The 20,831-nt window shown below is 40.6% G+C and overlaps 2 protein-coding genes across 2 annotated transcripts; both read right to left on the bottom strand.

Moving 5' to 3' along the window:
* Positions 1-8,321: 8,321 nt before the first annotated feature.
* On the bottom strand, positions 8,322-10,435 carry LOC130092355 (transcription initiation factor TFIID subunit 3-like). The gene is made up of 3 exons (XM_056260198.1): positions 10,255-10,435; positions 9,488-9,594; positions 8,322-8,839 (listed from the first exon to the last, which is right to left on the bottom strand). The coding sequence occupies exons 1-3, from the start codon at positions 10,414-10,416 to the stop codon at positions 8,725-8,727; spliced, it is 384 nt and encodes a 127-aa protein (XP_056116173.1). The 5' UTR covers positions 10,417-10,435; the 3' UTR covers positions 8,322-8,724.
* A 4,376-nt stretch (positions 10,436-14,811) lies between these two features.
* Positions 14,812-20,391, bottom strand: LOC130092368 (E3 ubiquitin/ISG15 ligase TRIM25-like). Its single transcript, XM_056260210.1, has 6 exons — positions 19,787-20,391; positions 17,308-17,403; positions 16,996-17,229; positions 16,588-16,719; positions 14,937-15,007; positions 14,812-14,839 (listed from the first exon to the last, which is right to left on the bottom strand). The coding sequence occupies exons 1-6, from the start codon at positions 20,378-20,380 to the stop codon at positions 14,812-14,814; spliced, it is 1,155 nt and encodes a 384-aa protein (XP_056116185.1). The 5' UTR covers positions 20,381-20,391.
* Positions 20,392-20,831: the final 440 nt, after the last annotated feature.

Genomic DNA, 20,831 nt, shown 5'->3' with positions numbered 1-20,831 from the left:
TTTAAGGGCAAGAAACTCAAGCTTATGCGCCGGGTAATTGGACTCACTGCGGGATAACCCTCTACTTGCATATGCAATGACTCGCATCCTCCCTTCCTGTTCCTGATACAGGGCTGCTCCTAAACCCTTGGTGCTGGCATCTGTATGCAGGAAGTAGGTAAGTTTAGGGTTAGCAAAACCCAACACAGGCGCAGTAGTCAGGTTGTCGATAACAGACCGAAACGCTTCCTCACAAAGTGGGGTCCAACGGTCTCCGAACGAATCTTTAGGGTTATGGTACGAACCCTTACTCTCACTCCGTTTAACACTTTTCCTAGTCGGCGGATACCCTACGGTCAGATCGGTGAGTGGTTTCACAACCCTAGAGTAATCCTTAATAAAACGGCGATAATACCCCGAAAAGCCCCAAAACGACCTTAACTCCTTAAGGTTTTTGGGACTCGGCCAGGTTTTTAAGGCTTGTATTTTCTCCGGATCAGTCTCAACGCCGTGCTCAGACACAATGTGCCCTAAATAACGAACGGACGTCTGAAAGAACTTACATTTCTCAGGGGCGAGTTTTAGCCCATACTCTCTGAGCCGAGAAAGAACTTTTAACAGCCGTCTTTCATGCTCTTCCAAAGTTTCAGAAAATATGATTAGATCGTCAAGGAATACAAGTACTTCCCTGAGATTGATATCCTCCATACACTTCTCCATCAATCTCTGAAAAGTACTTGGGGCATTAATGACCCCCTGAGGCATGCGATTAAACTCCCAAAACCCCAGGGGACAGACAAAGGCGGTTTTAGGTTTGTCTGCTTCTTCCACCTCTATCTGGTAATACCCAGATTTCAAGTCGAGTACCGAGAACCATTTTGATCCGGTTAAGGCGGAAAACGTCTCCTCGAGATTGGGTAATGCATATGCGTCTTTAACGGTTTGTAGGTTTAACTTCCTATAGTCTATGCACAACCGTACATCTCCGTTTTTCTTCCGCACTACTACGATAGGTGAAGAAAAGGACGAGTCAGACTCTCGGATAACGTTACTCGCAAGAAGATCGCGCAGATGTTTGCGGACGGCTTCCAGATCTTGCGGATGGATCGGTTGCGCCCTATGTTTAAAGGGAGTTTCATCATTAAGTTGTATACGATGTTTCACTTTTTGTGTATGCCCAAAATCTAGATCGTGCTGACTGAAAACATCAGACATTTCTCTGAGTTTTTCTGAGATGCGGTCCCGCCATTCTTGTGGCACGGGGGACTCACCGAAATTCAAGGCAAAATGGGATTCCTGAGTAGGTAAGTGCTCACTAGCCGGGGAAACACTCGACTGAGGAAGCACGGACTCAACTGCATGCAGCTCTGCTATTATGCATCGTGGGGGAATGGTTATATCATGCTCTGTTTCGTTTTTTAGTACCACAGGCAACCAGACAGACTGACTACTAGAAGGGGTAAGTAAGCAGCGCTTCACAAACACACCACCAGGCAAGGAGGATTCAGACGGGTGTTCTACCACTACACAATTATCTATCCCAACAGGTACCGCAACAGAGCCTTTCACCACGACAGTTTGACCAGCGGACATGACCTCCGGTATGTTGCCTCTTAATCTCACATGACCCAGAACGCCACTCGTGTTCTGCTTTCGCCTCGTTTCAAGGGTTTTCAAAACCACTCTATACCCAAATAGAGATGGCTGGTGCTTCTGGGATTCTGCCTGTAACTGCTGCTCATAAAGGATGTCAAGAGCGTTGGTACCTATTAAGATCAACGGCTGAGCGTGAGACTTCACATCTGGAACAACTAAAGCTACCGTGGCCACTTCAATAGTCACACCCAAAAACTCTTCAGGGAACGTGATGTCTACCTTTACGTAACCCTCGTACGGAATGGACAACCCATTTGCGCCTTCTACCTCTAATATATCGTCAAGAGGGTTAATCGGCTGCTCTGAGAGGTGTTGTTCATAAAAAGACTTAGGCACAGTCGTGACCTGGGATCCAGTGTCTAGTAGACAATGACATTTCTTACCAGCTATGCTGACTTCGGCAACACACCTAGCACCAACTAAGCCCTTAGGTAGGTTTGCATTCTGCTTCCTAGAAGTTTGGCATTTCTTGAAGACACGATTTACAATGGGACCACTTGACTTTAACTCAGTTCCTGTATGTCCCACGACAGGAACTGCCTCTAGTTTAAATCAGAGCTAGTAGGGAGATTCTGTGACTCCCACTGTAACTGTTTCTCCCTTAACAGCCTACGTTTAGTAGCGACAAGCTCGGGATTTGGCTCAGAACTACAGGACGATGCAATGTGGCCATCCTCACCACATGTGAAACAGTACCACGGCCTAGGTCTATCAGTTGGCTTCCTGTTGACTGGAACTACACTCGCAGCAGCCCCTGACTTCCTTTGGTCAGGTGGTGCAAGCTTGTTGACTACCTCTCGCGACGGGGTTTTCTTTGGATATTTAGATCGGACTGCGAGATAAGCTAACTGACTCTGAAGTTTGACAATCTGCTTCTTTAACTCGCGCGTTTCAGTTTCAAGAGAGCTCACTCTAGGACCTTCGTCTTGTTCTAATTCAGCAGAAACCCACGCTTTCTGAGAGTGCATAAACGCTCTCTGCTTAGAGGACCCAAGGTGTTGCTTCATTCGAGTTGCTTTCGCAGTATGTTTATCCTCCTCTGTACGAAGCATAAGCAGAAGCTGTGCAAAGGAAGGAGGATTGTTTCGCTTTTGCTCTAGTCGTAGTTCGGTGATTAAATCATTATCCCAGCAGCCCCTGCAAAACTGCTTCAGAAGGTGCCTGTCTGCCTCTCCTGGGACGATACCATCTCTTTTGACAGTTGCATTTAAAGCTGACTGTAGCCTGTACAGATAAGTGGACGGCCTTTCACCCGCATCCTGCAACGTGTTCATGAATTTGGCTAATAATTCATCCCCATCCTCCACAGCCCCGAAAGCGGAGTCTAACAGCTGGAGGTAAGCGGAAGGAGGAGATTCAGGATTCAGATGCGTTATAACGTCTGCCGCAGGTGGCAAAAGACTGTCTAGTATTCGCCTAGACGCATGCAAATCGGACAAAGAGGGATCTTTCAAAATGAATTCGACACTAGAACGCCAAATGTCGTAATCTACCTCGTTGCCAGGCCTGGGGCATTTTCCTGAAAATACTCTGAGCCTGGGCTGTACATGCCCTTGAGCAACCATTTCACTGCTCCGCACAACATGCTCAACTACTAGTTTTTGGACCTCGGGCGGGTTGAGAAATTTGGACGACGTGCGAAGGGTCGGCTCAATCAAATCGATAGGAGTAGGTTGTGGCGCTACGTCATCTATCTGACTCGGTGGATTACGAATTGGGTCGAAGTTCCCATCAGGAGATGCCCAATATGGTTTCTCACAGGTGTTTTCACCAGTACTACCAGAAACAGCGGGCTCTGGTGGGAGGTCAGCACTCATTTGCGACAGCATTTCACTCAGTATAGACTCAAAGTTGTTTCCGCTCAGTTCCGCTATTTCTTTTAATCTGTCCAGGTAGGACTTTGTGATGCTACTACCCAGTTGCTGTGTAAACACACTGGCTAACGCTCTCACATGGCACTTAGCACCGGGTTCGCTTGACAGCTGATGAGTATACGGCAATGTTGGTCCAAGTGATTGCATCGCTTTATTACTGTTGTACTCAACGATCACGTTTTGGTAGAACTCGGATTCTTTGTCGTCGATGCGCACGGTTTTGACAAACGACCCGTGTCGTTTCAGAGCATCAAACAATTCATCATCACTCGCAACGTCGGTTAAACCACTGACTATTACAGAGTTTGGGATAATAATCCCTTCAGCTTCAATAATCTCCATTATCGTCGCTTGCTTGAAAGCAAAAGGGATATAAAGTGTGTAGCTGTTAGTTCTCAACAACAGCGCTGTCTCCTGGCTGGCTCGCCAAAGTTTATGTAGCACTCGTCTGCAGTAATTTAATAGACTTTTTATATTACTGTTATAATACAGATAAAATTTGAATTCCATCAGAAGAATCAAGGATCGCTAAGGAGACAGCGGGTTAACATGAGAAGTAACAGACAGATACAAGATTGAATTAGAAATATAATTGGTTTTACTTGAAAGGAAAAAATAGAAAATTTATAAATGTAAATTACAAGATCACATAAACAATAAAATTGACAATGAAAATTTCCACCACGAGTGCACTCTTGTCGGTGTTTTCAAATATGTACCCACATAGTCAGTTCAACACTCAAAAAGAAAAGGAAAAAAAAAAGTTCTTAAGATCGAAGTTGTCGTGTTTCCACGAGTAGCCCTGAAAACTCAAGGAAAGGATAACGGCCTCCTCTCCACGAAGTGATGTCTTCTCCCTTTCTAGAAACTGGGTTGGCTCGCCATCAAACACGGAGTCTACAGGATGTCACAGAAGGTCGTGCAGTCATCATGTCTCCAAGGTATCAAGAAGAAAGAAAAGAAAACGGAAAAAAAAACAAAGGAGAGAGAAAAAACCTGGCCTCTGAATCAATAGCTTTCTCTCTAATACAGACACGTGGCCAACAATGGCGACGGTGAACTCTTTGTGATCGATTTTTCTTTTGCTCTCACACAGGCGTAGCTACAGGCGTGCGTGATCATAAAATGGCGTCGGTGAACAAGTAGAATGTATTCCTCAATTCAGTCGGCTTCTTATTCAGAATGAATCAAACTAATTAATTCTCAAGCTTTCTCGTATTATTTCAAAGATTTTCAATCAAAGATGTATAAAAACGGATCACGACGATCAGATTGCGTCTGCTCTTCTCAATCAAGCTCGTCTCTTCTGTCATCGCGCATGCTCGTTGACGCCCATGGCGCAAATGACAAAAAGCTCTCATTGGTTGATCACTAAGCTTCTATCTAAAACGATAGAACGAACGATACGATAGTTCGCAAATTTATTTATTTTTTATTCGTAACTTTTACATATCGACTTTTATTAAGGGAACAGGATATTGCTAAATTGTGTATAAATTAAATAATTACTTTTATTTAACCTGTGTTACACCAGCGATCTTCGAATATTATTTTTGCTTGAAAATTTCGTTTTGTATAAATTGTATCTTCATTTTAAGTATCATTCTATCATTGCCATGTCAGTGTATTGATTCATTGTCCCTTCATAGTTTGCAAGAGACATATAATAAACTGAGCGTATTAATAAACTGAGACGTATACTATTTAATAAACTGAGCGTAGCCTATTCATCTGTCAATATGAAACGCGACTGGGTCATTCTAATTAATGATCGGAAAAACGCGTATCGACCACCGTTACTGTAAAATATGCACGTATGTCCATTTAAACTCAATTTTGGTCAAATGTGGATTATATCATTACACTGGCAAGAATATGGTTACATTTAAAGTTGTCGTACCAAGTATGACAACGCTAGTTCAACTGCTTTTGAAATTACGTGTTTTTTTCACTTCCTGAAAAGTAACCGTTTTGGACATACGTGAGTTTCATCGGGCAGCGACGATATGAAAGTTTCATTTGTATCATTACATTATGGAAAATAATGAACTTTATCACATTATGCTAATTTTTTGAGAAGGACCTGTATATATATATATATATATATATATTAGATATAGATATAAAGAGACATGTAAGCTCACATGTAGTAATTTTTAAAACTTTAGCCTATCTACCGATTCCAAATCATATTTATATTACATATTATCTGTAGCCTAAATGTTTAATAATAATTGTTACACTAAAATGGCTCACGTGTGATTGATTAGGGGAATAATATTACATAAACAATATATAAATCATATAAAATAATTATAATAAATAGTCAAAGCCAGACAATTTTGTATTTAAAAATATTTTAGTGACTTTTAACACAAAGCAGGTTAGCCATGGAGTGCAAGTTAGCCTAGACTATAGCGATGAACACCGTTAAAAGCAGAGCCACTTTCATGGTGCCTAAAACCCAGGGTTGGCGCAAACTAACCTGAAACATACCTGGCTGTCTACCTAAACTAACTTCATATAAGCCCCGAAACTACTGTAACTGTTGTAGGCTGGCAAAACCAGGCAGCAAAATATTAACGCAGAATGCGCAACAAACATCCGTATTCTGTAAAACAGGTTGAAGTGTTTCCGGTTCAGGTGTTTTTTGTACATGCTTCGTTAAATATAAAGCCTTGGGCAGCCAACTTTTGAGTTCAGGAGTGAGAGGTATAGACACAAATTTCATGATTCAATTCATGAGCTTGGGATTCGATTCTGATCTCGATTCAATATCGAATAATTTATGGATATAGTAGCTACATGTTAATTTTTCTCAAGGAAAAAAAATATGGGGGTAAATTGATGCCAAAACCATTGAAAATGCACAGACTAAAAGTCACAAATAGATATTACAACTTGTAAACACAAAACACAATCTGTAAATAGATTCCAAATCTGCAAAAAAACTCCTCATGATCCGCAAATGTAAAACAAGATCTACAAATAGATAAAAAATCCACAAACAGACTCTTCGTGACATACAAATATAAAATACGATCTACAAATAGATTTAAAATCCGCAAACAAACTCTTTATGATTCTCAAATAGAAATCAGTGACTTTGTCTGTGCATTACCCCCATAAAAAAATCTATTTCAACTAATTTTGTAAATTATACAGGGAGTCCTGTCATCTGGTAGCCTATATTATTATTAAAGGTAGCTTAACAAGCAACAGATTTTAAAATGCATGATATAAGGAAGTTTTTATGATAAAATAAAGTTTAATAATAACTTTTAATTATATAAGAGTAAAATTATAATTAATATGTAATAGTGTTTTTTTTTTTTACTCCTCTCTGGCCTGCCTAAATTTGTCTCGCTAACTAATGGACATTTAATGGCTTTTCTGAGGTAAATGTAAAGTGACATTGTTTACAATCTGTTTTATATCAGTGGTTGAAAAAACTGATTGAGCGATTACAAGAAACATGATACATTAAATGGTTCTTTCAACATACCCTTGATGATGAATCATGTTTATTTTGTACTGTAACTAGTAGTAGAGGAAGAGATGATCATTCACGTGCACTACCGCTTCGCTTGACATCATATTACTACGCCAATACGGTATATTGTTTGGCTTTCGTAATAAAACGTTTTCGTATTAAAAATGTGAAAGCTGAGACTTTCATATCAAAAGTAACCTGCTCTGTCTTGTCTGTATGCGCGTTGTCCGTCTTTGCTCCGCGATGGTTTTTTTCTTTTACTAAGTGAGAATATGGATGTATGGCATGAGAACAATGTCAAATGTCTGATGCTGAATTCGTTAGTGTTGGCAGCCAGCTATTTTAAGATGCTTTCAAAGGAGCTACCAATGAGCATAACCGATGTCAATCGCATGCAGATCTAAAAAAAAATAATAATAATAATAATAATTCTCTCTAACATTTGTAAAAACGGCAACAATTAAAATAAATAACTAGATACGTTAGCTTACCTTAAAAGTTCGTAGATATCGCCGTCACTTCACTGCTTCAACAAGCGGATTCCATGAGACCTTTTTTCCTGTTTGTTCATGTGATGTTCGACATAAAACCCATGGTATCTATAAACAAATGCTGCAAATTATAATTTTTTATCCTTTTAGTGTTTACACGTGAAAAGTTCACTTGTTCATCTTTGTTTGAAATAAATGGAATTTTCTTTGAGATTTTATGCAACTTTTAAAATTGTCAAAATACTTTTTGGGGCCACTGTAAGTTGAAACCATTACATTTTTTGTTAGGACAAGAATGAAATGACACTTACCTTGCGAGGATTGAGGATGTTGTACACGCAACATATCATTTTTCAATAAACAATGCCCATCTCTCTGGTTATCTGTTTTTTTATTTTATTCAATGTGTTCTTGAAAAAACATTTCATTGCATAACTGACACTTAATTTATCATATTTAACTCATGGCAACCTTTATGGCAATACTAAAAAACATTTACACTATGGTTCCCAAAGACCATTTGAGAGAAATTACAAAAAGTCAAAACCAACCAACTGAAAATAATATACAGAAATATCACTTAGGTAAAAAAATAAAATACATTTAACCTTTTATTTATTATTTTGACAGTGCTTATGAAAATCTTATGTTGAGATTACAGTCACTGATTTAGCATTGTTTTTCTGAATGAGTGGACTACCTGTCTGTACACTCCCACCCAAACGAACGACAAGACAACCAAACAATAAGATGTGAAAAAGCAAATTTTAATTAAATCTTTTAATAGTAAAATGAAACTGCACCTCCAGTCAAAATCAATCAGAAGAACGATATTAAAAGGCAGATTATAGTACAGAACGTTTTTTTTTTCTTCTCCTGGGTGATTTGATGAATGAGCACATAACATGGAACAACCTTTAAACGAGGGCGAACTGAGAGGTTCATTTCAACACACATCTACTGAACAATCATGAGCTCGGTACAAAGATCATATAGACATACTGTACGATCCTCCACATAAAAAAGTAACATATACAACATTTGAAATTTTCATTTTTAAAAAATACATTATGATACCGGACACTGAGTTAAGTTAACCAAGTTAAAAGAAGGGCTGGGTGAAAAAACAACAAAAAAAACAAAAAAAACAGACAAATGCAGCAAAATAGTGTTAAGGCGAAAACAGATGAGCACGGAGACAGGAGAAAAAAAAGAAAAAAAGAAATGTAGGTCAGTGCGCTTCGAGTTTCCTTTTTTTTGTCTTCTTGTCTTTCTTCTTGCCAGCGCATTTCACACAGAACCACGACTGGTCATCCGGAGGGGCGGCTAAAAAACCCACACATGGCCTGAAGGAGAGAGAAAGAGATCGACGAGTCTCACTTACAAGTTGTTTGTCATGATACCGATCTATATCATTCAAGTTTATGTGCCAAGTTTGCACTTCTCATATATTGGTACATAAATTCAAAATGGAGATTCAAAAAAGCATGTCTTTTACATATAAAACTACTTGATCATTCTCAGCATCAAAATATCTATCCGCTTTCATCATGAAATAGACACAATTTGTTCTCTCTATGTGTGTGATCTGTAAGCGAAACGCATCAAAAAGATGATTCCCATAAAGCGTTACAGTAATACCAGGCAATCTAGGCTCTTTTTTTTATTTATTGGCACTTCCTCTGATTTACTTTGTGTTGAAATGAAACTGAAATGAAACAACTATGTAACTTTATTTAATCAAAACATACTGCATTTTGAGCTTGTATGTCAAAAAAAGGAAGTGTCTTGTGCACCACACAAGTCATTGTATGACTTCAGGAGAAGATGAAATCAAAACTGAGACAACTTTCTTATAGATAAAACATCCCATCTACAGTTCTTTCTGTAGAACACAATCTGTTTTCCTTGGAAATTATATCACATTACAGAAAAAAATATACATCAGTGTTTGGTGAGTGTGTAACGTAAGAGAAGCTGGAAAGAGCTTTTACCAGTGATACCAGTCGTCACACTCGTCACATCCGGTCATGGGACTGCCGTCATCAGGTTTATTACATCCTGGACAAATCCAGATCTTATTACCCCTTTCATCTAGAATCTGTGATGAACAAACACAAGAATCAATATATTAAATCAAAGGAATTTGGAAGTGTTACATCTGGCATTGGTCAAAAAGGAAAGTAAAAACAAGTGCTATTATATGTATGTCACATCCTCTATCATTTCAAGTTGAAGGTCAAAATAAGCCGTTCTTTTAGCTAGAAAAACGTTTTCAATGCATTTATAAGCATTTCGTTCTCAATCATGAAATGTATGTTTGAATAAATCTAATTAAATCAAATAATGCCTAGAAAATAATTAACGACAACAATTTGTAATTCAGTGCATAAAATTCTAAATGTGTTTCTTGGTCAAAGCAAAGGTCAAACTGATAAAGAAAGTGACACGATATTTATATAAAACGAATAACCTCTTGTACCTTAGCTCAATTATAAAATGGAAAGTTTCATCTTTAAATTCTGATTGGAAGTCACACAAAGCATGATACACATCTGTAGAACTGTATATTGCCGTATTATATAATTGCGTGATAACTGTAAATAGCCTAAAACTAGAATTATTGATTGTGTAATTAAGAAATGAATATGAATATAAAAAATATTAATATAATATATATGATTATTAATACAAATTATATTTAAAATGAATCCAGTAATTCATTTCCAATAGTGTTCTCGTGTGTATATTTGAGACTTACCACGTATGCACTGACGGTCTGTGTGACGACGCTGCACCCCCGTGACTTGGCCTGGCTGGGTGGCGTCTGAATGGGGGCGGCTGGGGGCAGGACAGGAGGAGGGCGGGGTGGAGGTGCTACAGGTGCCAGGGCAGGTGGAGGAGGAGCTGGAGGGGAACGCATCCGAGCTCCCGGACCCGACCTGGCCGTGGTGGAGGAGGGAAGTGGAGGAAGTGTCCGTGGTGGAGGAGGGAAGGGTTCTGACTCTGGGAACACCTTACTGATCATACTGGTGAAGGAAGAGAGAGGGAGAAAGGGTTACATACCATATCATCTCATTTATTTACATGAATTGATAGTTTATTGTACTACTGTTTGTTAAATATAATTAATAATGATATGTAGCTTATATATGTTCATTATATACATATATTTTACGTTTGCCTATGCCCTTATATGTACAGTGCTTAGCATAAGTGAACACACCCATGCTAAAGTTGACTAAAAAGAGGAATAAAAAATTATATTTTGGAAATTGATCTTAATGCCTTAATTTAAAAAAATGAGGGAAAATCCAACCTTTAAGGACACCATTTTTCTTTGTGAATGAATAATGTATCGTAAATAAATAAATGTTCTTCCTTAAAATACAGGGTACATAAGTGAGGACACCCCTAATAGCCTAATAGCTGGTTTGATTTGCATTGAGAGATGATCTTATGGAAAGTGCCCCATGCTAATCTCTAGGTATGGCGAAGGGAATGTGATGATGTGGGGATATTTTAATTCCAAAGGACAAGGGAACTTTATCAGGATGCATAGTATACTGGATCCATGAAACAACTGGCCTTTAAAAATAAAAATCTGCCTGCCTCTATGGGAATTTAACATAGGGGTGTCCTGACATATGCAACCTGTATTTTAAGGATGAACATTTATTTATTTACGATACATTATTCATTCACAAAGAAAATTGGTGTTCTTAAAGCAGCACTATGTAGTTTTTCACCCAATTTTGTATCTATTGTCAATGCAGTGCAGCAGCTAGCAGACCTAGAGCAGGCTGTCTAGCGTGCCCATTGGCTGCCCTGCGGCAACTGCAGCAGCCTACCAGTGAGCCCGGCGTGACGTCACGTCCAATGAAGGGCGCTCGCGCCCTCAACGCGTCCTAGCCCGCCAGAATGGGCATGGCTTTGCGTATATACGCGGGGCTCGGAGGCTGAATCTCTGGTTTTCATCGACTGAAGCGAAAAAGCGCTCGTTGCGCGAGCATGGCAGGTTACGCAATACTCGTTCCCTCATCTAGAGAGAACCGAGGTTACGTTAGGTAACCGATTTGTTCTCTTACGAGAGGTTCTCTCGTATTGCGTAAGTTTAGCTTACGCTACGGGAACCCTTTGTCAATGCCGTGCGCGCCAGCATCCACATGAGTCCCAGAGAAGCTCGGGGAACCCAGATGAGCGGGAATAAGCGCATGCACATAAGCACTCGCAGGGAATACAGAGCGGCGATGCCGGTCAATGTATAAGCATATAGCTCAACCAGAAGAGCTGAGTCATATGAGAGTAGCCTGCGCACGATAATACCTGGACAGAACTGACCTCTCACTGACCTCTCAGCCTGCAGGGCGGGAACTTCCAGGTTATAGAACCTGACAAAGGTGGACGGGGAGGCCCAGCCCGCCGCCACACATATGTCATTGCAGACCTTTTGATGCATAAGCAGCCGCAATAGCGTCCACTATCCATCTGGACAGACTCTGTTTCGAGGCGGCGAGACCCTTGGCGCGCCCTCCAAACGAAACGAAAAGCTGCTCCGGGCGCCTGAAAGGGGCGGAGCGCGTAATGTAAACCCTCAGCGCCTTGACCGGGCAGAGGAGATTAACATCGCTCTCACTATCGGATGCAGGCAGAGCCGATAGGGAAATGATCTGTGCTCTGAACGGAGTGCCAATCACTTTAGAACATATCCATGTCTAGGTTTGGGGATGACTTTTGAGTCATTCGGTCCGAACTCAAGACACGCAGCGCTGACAGACAGCGCGTGTAAGTCCCCCACACGTTTGACTGATGACAGCGCGATCAGGAAAACGGTTTTGAGTGACAGGTATTTTAGATCCGCAGAGTCTAAAGGTTCAAAGGGGTATGCTTTCAGGGCCTCGAGGACCAAGGAAAGATCCCACATAGGAACAGACGGGGGGTGCGGGGGATTCATCCTCCTAGCTCCTCTAAGGAAGCAGATGACAAGCTCGTTCCTTCCTAATAACTGGCCGTGCGTCGATTCTGAGAACGCTGCAACGGCCGCCACATATACTTTAAGCGTGGAGGGGGACCTGCCCTTGTCCAACAGCTCTTGAAGGAAACTAAGCAACCGCGAGACCCCACACCTTTGTGGGTCCAGGTTTTTGTCAGCGCACCATTTAGAGAACACAGACCATTTAGACGTGTAGAGCCTTCTGGTAAAAGGAGCTCTAGACTGCGTGATTGTGTTCATTACTGTCTGTGACAGCCGCGTCAGCTCCGGGAACCAAGTCTGGTTCACCCATCGCAGGGCTATGAGGAGCACTGAGTGGCACGTTTCCCTGATTCTCTTGATAACCTGTGGCAACAGAGAGACCGGAGGGAAAGCATATGGTGGGCGGCTGGGCGAGGTTTGGGCCAGCGCATCCTCGTTCTTTGAAAAGAACTTTGGGCAGTGAGCGTTGTCTTGTGACTCAAAGAGGTCGACTTCCGCTTTGCCAAAAAGGCGCCATAGCAACTGGACTGTTTGGGGGTGCAGGGACCATTCCCCCGGGGGAACATTGTTTATCTGGGCCGTCGTTCAGGTGGCCTGGCACATGCGCAGCTCTCAGCGAGCGCAGATGGTGCTGAGACCAAGCGAGGAGGCGTTCTGTCAGATTGCAGAGGTTTCTGGATCTGACACTGCCCTGGCAGTTCACGTAGGACACTTCAGACATGTTGTCCGAACGGACTAGAACGTGGTGGTCCTGTATGAACAGGAGGAAACGCTCCAGCGCGTTCTCGACCGCTATCATTTCCAGACAGTTTATATGGAGGAGTTTCTCCTGGTCTGACCACAGGCCAAAGGCCGGTCTGCCCTCGAAGAGAGCGCCCCAACCCGAATTGGACGCATCTGTCGAGATGACCTGTCGGTATGAGACAGTTCTCATAATCACTCCCCGCTGGTACCAGTCGGCCGCTAACCAGGGCTGCAGAGCTGTAATGCAGCTCTGAGTCACTCTGATCCGCTCGCAGCCGGACTCCCGAGCTCGGTGAGACACACGAGCGGCCAGCCAGCGTTGCAGAGGGCGCATGCGCAGCAAACCCAGCTGAAGTACCACAGCAGCTGAAGCCATATAGCCCAGCAACCTCTGGAATGTCTTCAGAGGAGTGGTGCTGCCCTTCTGGAAAGACGCGGCCAGTCGCTGAACACGGCGCGCGGGCTGTGTTGATAAGCGAGCCGTCATGGCCACAGAGTCCAGTTCTATTCCTAAAAAGGAAATTGACTGGCTGGGCAGTAATGAGCTCTTGGTCCAGTTGACCGTGAGACCCAGGCTTTCCAGATGACTGAGGAGCGCAGCTCTGTGAGATAATATTTCTGTCTCTGACTGCGCCAGAATCAGCCAGTCATCCAGATAGTTCAAAATTCGCATGCCCTGAGTTCTCAAGGGGGCGAGAGCCACGTCCATGCACTTCGTGAATGTACGGGGTGCTAAAGACAGGCCGAACGGCAGGACGGTGTATTGATAAACCTGATCGTCGAAGGCGAATCTCAAGAATGGCCTGTGACGGGGTATTATCTGAATCTGAAAATCTGAATCTGTGGGGTATGCCATGTCCAGGATGTGACCTCAAAATCTTTCAGAGGTCAAAGTTGACCCGTGTCCATGTTTTCACGTGCATCAGAGGAGCTGCAGTTGAGATCTCGCAAAAATGTACACTTTACCGATCATTATTTTTTGTTATTGCTGATACAAATCGGTACTCTTTAATCTCTTACTTTCATCACAGATAAACAGTGCATCCCACAAGTCTTTCAACATAAAAAAAAAAAGTTAAACATAAACAACATCTAAAGCTTTGTGCTTATGTAAATGAAATAAAACACAAGGACAGACATAAAAACACATTTTCCTCTTGAAAGGACTGCTGATTGTGTTTTTCCACACAGCAGACTACAGGTGCACGAACACAGGCAACATCAGAGGCCTGACGCACTGAGAATAAAGGCCATGCTGTACAAACAGATACACGCTCAGACGTAAACAATACTGCTTCCTGTCCTGCATGCAGGTGGAACTGAAGAGGTGAGGTAGAAATTCAAAAGCACAGTCAAAACACAGTGTAGACACTATACTTTCTGAGTCGAAATCGCACTGGCCATTGAAGCGACATCAGTCACATGTAGACGTTCAGGAATCAGTAATCGTCTTACCTGTAGTATGGCGATATGTGTGTGTGAGGGGGTTAAGTGGTGTGAACACTAGCGCTATTGATAGGAATGTGCAGGAGGGGGCCATGATGCAGGGTGTGTGTGTGTTTGCCCCCCTCAAAGACCTCATGGGCCGTCTGGGACTGGTCACAAACTCAAAGCCTGAAACTCACACCTGTACACAGACTCAGAGACTCTGACCACACAGAGAGCTGCCTGATAGTCTCAACTCTTCATGTGTGTGTGCGTGTATGTGTGTGTGTGGTACTTACATCTTGTCTTGTCCAGCGCCCACTCTGACGGTCATGAAAGGACACAGTGGGACAGCGGGAGAAATATCAGCCTGAACAGAGACAGAAATCATTTGAAATATATAGCAATTCCCATTTTATTTTCTCCCAAATTCTGTTTTTCAAGTCTCTGTATTTTATGATTTAATACAAATTTATCATCAAAAACAGTATCTAATAAAATAAATTTATAAAACTTCAAAAATGTAATCTTCTAAAATGCAATTTATTTGAAAAAGTATGTATATTACAAATGTTAATTTTGATTTATCGCCATGCCCTCTTTTAACTTTCTTTAATGCTGTTGTCTATCCAATAGGAATTCACAAATGTTATACTAATTACCGATAATCTCACGGTAACCGATATTCTATTCAATGTAATAAATCTATTCCATTTTGCCTGTATTTTGAAACAATCACATTAAAGCTGTGATAATGATAATTTTACATGCTTCTTGGTGAAATAAGGTGACAAAACATTATAATGTATAGCATAAAAGTTCTAAAATAAGCTATAATCTCTTTTTCTTTAACTGAGTTTTAAAAGAATACTATTTTATATTACAAAATTCAAAAGAATGGCATTAAGGCCTGTTTACACCAAGGACAATAACTATAAAGATAACCATAAAGATATATTTCTCAAAATTAAAAAATAGCAGAGTTCATACCTCAGCTATTAACGATAACGGCACAAAAAAACCCGATATTGTTGGAATCACTTTCAGAACGATTTTATCCAGCTGATGAATGATAAAAACATTGACAGCCAATCAGAATCCATCCTGCTGTAACGAGCTCGAGCATTTAAAGCGACAGACAAGCACGTGCTTAAAAATAAACAGAACGATATCCTCCGCTGGTGTGGATGCTAATAGTTATCTTTATAGTTATCATTGGTATCTTGGTGTGAACGGGCCTTTATGATTATATATAATGGTTTATAACTGTCAGTTTTCAAGCCAGTTTTGTACATTGTGCAGCTAAATGCAGTTGTCACTCCTCTTTTGAGTGCCTTCTAACCGTTCTTACAGGATCGTTTACAGGATAAGCAACTGCATTCTAAAATTGAACTGAAAAATGCAGGTACTGACAACCAAATTTTTACTGAATCCACAGTGTGTGTATGGAACCAAACAACTGCTTCAGTATCAGTTCTACATGCTCAAAACATGGTGTCTCAGGTTACGACAGACACAAATTGGCGGATATTAATATGTCAAAAGTAGCTAATATCACTTTTGTCTAAAATAACAATCACCAAACAGGTCAAACTGTTGGAATACATGTTTAATTAACAGCTGCAAGACGACAGAGCGATACAAATGTTGGTACAAGTGGTTTAGGGTAGTTGGATGGACACCGTATTCCTCATACACATGGAACGAATACTTAAAACCGAGGTTATCTTTCCCAAAACTTACAGTTTTTACATAATCGTGAAAACCTAAAGTCAGCTATAAAACTACAAATCAGCTACTAATAGGGATAAGAGCACATGGCCTCACCTCAGACACTCGCACTTAACACGGCAACATGGACAACATAGTGTCCTGCTAATCCAGTTTAGCTAGCACCAGGGTCAGTCCTCCTGAAAGAACTTCACCTCTACCCAATATCATTTCTATCACCTGTTTGTAGAAATCCTCAAGTTTCTCTCTAAGCAAGGAGACAGATTTTGCCACACCATCAAAGGAAATTGGAGAGGAGGAAGTAATGGGTACATCTGAATATTCGGGAGGAACTGAGTAAGACTTGAAACTCTACAGACAAAGACAAACATAACACACCGTAGACACATTAATTCTACTTTTCACATAACAAACAATAAATGCAACCAGATTTCCCAGCCATTTTTATAAATTGCGTTTAAAAGCAAGGGGTCAGTAATGTTCATTGCTTTCCTTTTTTTCTTTTTTTTTTTTGAAGAAATTCATACTTTTATTTAGCAATTATTTTTGAGCATCAAATCAGCAATTTAGTAAACATTACCTGCAAATCAGAATTCAACTAAAGACCTGCTTTAAGAATAACATTACCTGGAGGAAATTGCTGTGATAGGCTGTGTGTGAAAGCTGCTCTAGCTCAGCATCTGTCCTCTTCAGATCATCGATCTCTTTCTCCAGTCGCCTCAAGAGTCCTTCAGCTCGACTCACTGCAGCTTTTTCCTGATCTCTGATCCGCTGTGTGAACTGAGAACGTCTTCTCTTAATGGAGTGGATCAGCTCAGTAAAGATCTTCTCACTGTCCTCCACCGCTGCCAGTGCAGAGCGCTGTAACACGACACACAGTCCTGACGTTAATCCAACAGTGAACACAGATGGTGTTCTTCTCATGTGCTCAAAACTCACCTTGTGTGACTTTACAGTCTCTCTCAGCTCCTGAACATCTTTCTCTTTCTGCTGGATTCTCTTTTTAAACTCAGTCTGTGTCTTTGTCAGCTGTTCCTACAGGACAAAAATGCAATGTGCAAGTTATAGTATAGTGCAAATATTTTAAAATACTCTATTTATTTTGAGGTTAGAAAAAAAGTGGAATATAAAGAATTTTAGATCTATAAGTCAATACAAAGTCTATAATTGTTAGTTTTTTTAATAGGTTTCTCTATATAATTTTCAGAAATGACAGTAGCAATACTTGAGTAAATGAATGAATGAATGAACAAATGAACAACGAACAAAGAAAATTGAATAAAATTAATAAAATCCGCACTCATTATTGTGGTTTAGGTCATAAATTACTTTGTCTTTATTTACCACAAATCCTTTCTATATCTATAAATCTATTTATCTTTATAGACAGACAGAAAGACAGACAGACAGACAGACAGACAGACAGACAGACAGACAGACAGACAGACAGACAGACAGACAGATAGATAGATAGATAGATGATAGATAGATAGATAGATAGATAGATAGATAGATAGATAGATAGATAGATAGATAGATAGATAGATAGATAGATAGATAGATAGATAGATAGATAGATAGATAGATAGATAGATAGATAGATAGATGATAGATAGATAGGCTATTATATTTAAAAAGCTAATAAACCCAGTATATTAGATAGATAGATAGATAGATAGATAGATAGATAGATAGATAGATAGATAGATAGATAGATAGATAGATAGATAGATAGATAGATAGATAGATAGATAGATAGATAGATAGATAGATAGATAGATAGATAGATAGATAGATAGATAGATTGATTGATTGATTGATTGATTGATTGTATACATAAAAAAGTAGACCCTTCTCAGTCGTAAAGTTGCTACAGTGACAGCTCACTTCCAAAAGGGCGTCACCAACGGACGTCGCTCAAATGCCTCTGAGTGCCGAAGTTATGACGTCACTTTGTAGGCCAAACGCGGAAGTGAGTTAGCATTTTAGCACTCCCGGTTCCCTCGCCCTAAAGTCTATGGGGTTTTTTAATGGGTTTTTGCTAAATCGCCTGAAATAAGGTCTGTGGTGAACAAAGCCTCTTAATATTTTCTGCTTGTGGTTTTTTAAACTTTATTGTGTCTGCTTGTATTTTTTAAAAACTTTAATATAGGCTTCAAAATGTATACATTTTTGATTAACTATTATCTTGATAGACAAAACGTGTAAGGGTCACAACTCTTTGTTGAACACAGATCTTATTTTTTGCGATTTTCCAAAAGTCTATGGGGAAAGTGCATAGCTTTTAGCTTTGCTTTAGCATTTGTTATAGATATATCTGTACCGCGAAATGTTTTAAAAAGACACTTTTTTAATGACGTACGATTCGCATTGACAGGGGAATGTCCGAACTGTTCGCTTAACGTTGCACGGCAGGTGCAAATGCACGTATCTGATTCATATCAGATTTATTTCCACATATGAATGAGGCCTGAAACATCAAGTATGACTGAACTCTCGCAGTTTAACGTTACAAGTTTGGGGGTTTCTAAGTCTTGCACCCAGCCGCAGCAGACTTGTTCAGCTTCTAATGACTTAAACCTTCTGAACTCTTGCATTGTGTAGGCAGTAACGTAAGTCACTGATACCATAAACAAACCAGGTAATTAACTATGTCAGCGTATGTGAAAGGTGGTAGTGCTTTGGGTCTTTCGTCCATTCTGTAGCAGGTCGTACGGGTCCATGTTGATGTCAAGTAGTTTCTCTAACGCTGCTTGGTGTTGTTATTTAGTCTCTCCCGATAGAGCCCCTTTCCTTTTGCTTCCCCCTTCTTCATTTATTCCCAAGAAACTGTCCCTTATCGCAAAAATGCAAACACATATCAAGCTGCTCTCTTTCTGTCGCTATTTCTCTCGGTCTCACGGTCGAAGTAACCATGACAACGGATAGCGTATCCTACCAAGATGGCGAATCCTTCCCACAATGCAACGCGGAGTGATACGCGTGACGTCACCTTCTCATTCTCACCAGGGGGCATAAGCGGGGGAATCACAGTACTTATGGAGACTATATAAGGAAGTTACAGGTGAATGGCGGCAGGGAATTAGGATCTGAGGAAGCTCACAGTTTTTCAACCGTGCTTGTGTGCATGTGTGTTGATGGCTTGATGGATTCTGGTGTGTCCTGCAGTTAGTATGGTGTTTACTGTCTTTTGCTGATGTACGAACTCAACTTGCTTCAGAAGTGCAAGCAGCAGGGGTTTTTCAAGTAGTTTTATGTACAAAATAAAGTGTTAACCGCATGCCATGGCAGACCTGATTATTTTGCACCATCACGCGTTGGAGATGACCTCACATTCCCTCTAGTGGCTTTATTTTTGAGGTACGATCGCCACAACACAGCTAAAATAAATGTTTGCATTAGAATGTGTTCATCATACCTGCTTCTCCATCCTCTCTTCTACAGCTGTTACAGTGTCATGGTTTTTGTGTGCATCCATTCCACACAGATAACAAATGCTCTGCTGGTCAGTACGACAGTAGATATCCAAAAGTTTAACATGTTTATGGCAGATCACCTCCTGTAGTTTGCTGGTGGCATCCATCAAGTTGTGCTTCTTACCTTTAAAAAAATTCTCGTGTTGCTCGAGGTGATTTTGACAGTAGGAGTTGAGACACACTAAACAGGACTTGATGGCTTTGCATTTTGTTCCAGTGCAAATGTCACACTCCACATCTCCAGGTCCAGCGTAGCAGTGAGCAGGAACAACAGCATGGAGTTTTGTCTTCTTCAGATTCTCCAACATTTCAGCAAACACCACATTTGTACATAAGACAGGTCTTGGAGTGAAGGTCTGTCTGCACTGAGGGCAGCTGCTGTAAACTCCCTTCTTATCCTCCTGATTCCAGCAGTCTGTAATACAGTGCATACAGTAACTGTGTCCACAGGGAATGGTCACTGGATCCTTCAGTAGATCCAGACAAACTGAACAGCTCAACTGGTCCTGAGCCACGGAAATGCTGGCTTCTGCCATTTTACCGAGACGTAAAGAAGCTCAGTAATCTCTTTCCGTGATTTGATGAGTTTCCTGGTTTCGTCTTTGGGAAAGTGAAACTGTGAGGGTGCAGAACTGCAGCCAGCCGATAGAGGGCGCTCAAGTCTCAAACACTATTTTCTACTTCTGCCAATGATTGTATGCTATAAACGTCTATGGAAGCCTATACTTTTACGTTTGGACTTGATTTCATAATTATCATTTGTTATATTCTAATTTCGACTTTTTATGTTATAGTTTTTACTTTTTATACCATCATTTGGACTTTTATCTCATAAGTATGACTTAATATCTAATATAATGTACCCTTTTAATGTGATCTCTTTATTATGATTTACTAAAGCCATGGTTAATTTAGTTTGCTTTATTTTTTAAAACAAACATTTATATATATATATATATATATATATATATATATATATATATATAT

This window comes from Rhinichthys klamathensis, unplaced genomic scaffold (genome assembly GCF_029890125.1).
Source record: "Rhinichthys klamathensis goyatoka isolate OS25496 unplaced genomic scaffold, OSU_Roscu_1.1 h1tg000176l_1, whole genome shotgun sequence".
NCBI lineage: Eukaryota > Metazoa > Chordata > Actinopteri > Cypriniformes > Leuciscidae > Rhinichthys > Rhinichthys klamathensis.
This window is presented reverse-complemented; position numbering and strand designations above follow the sequence as displayed.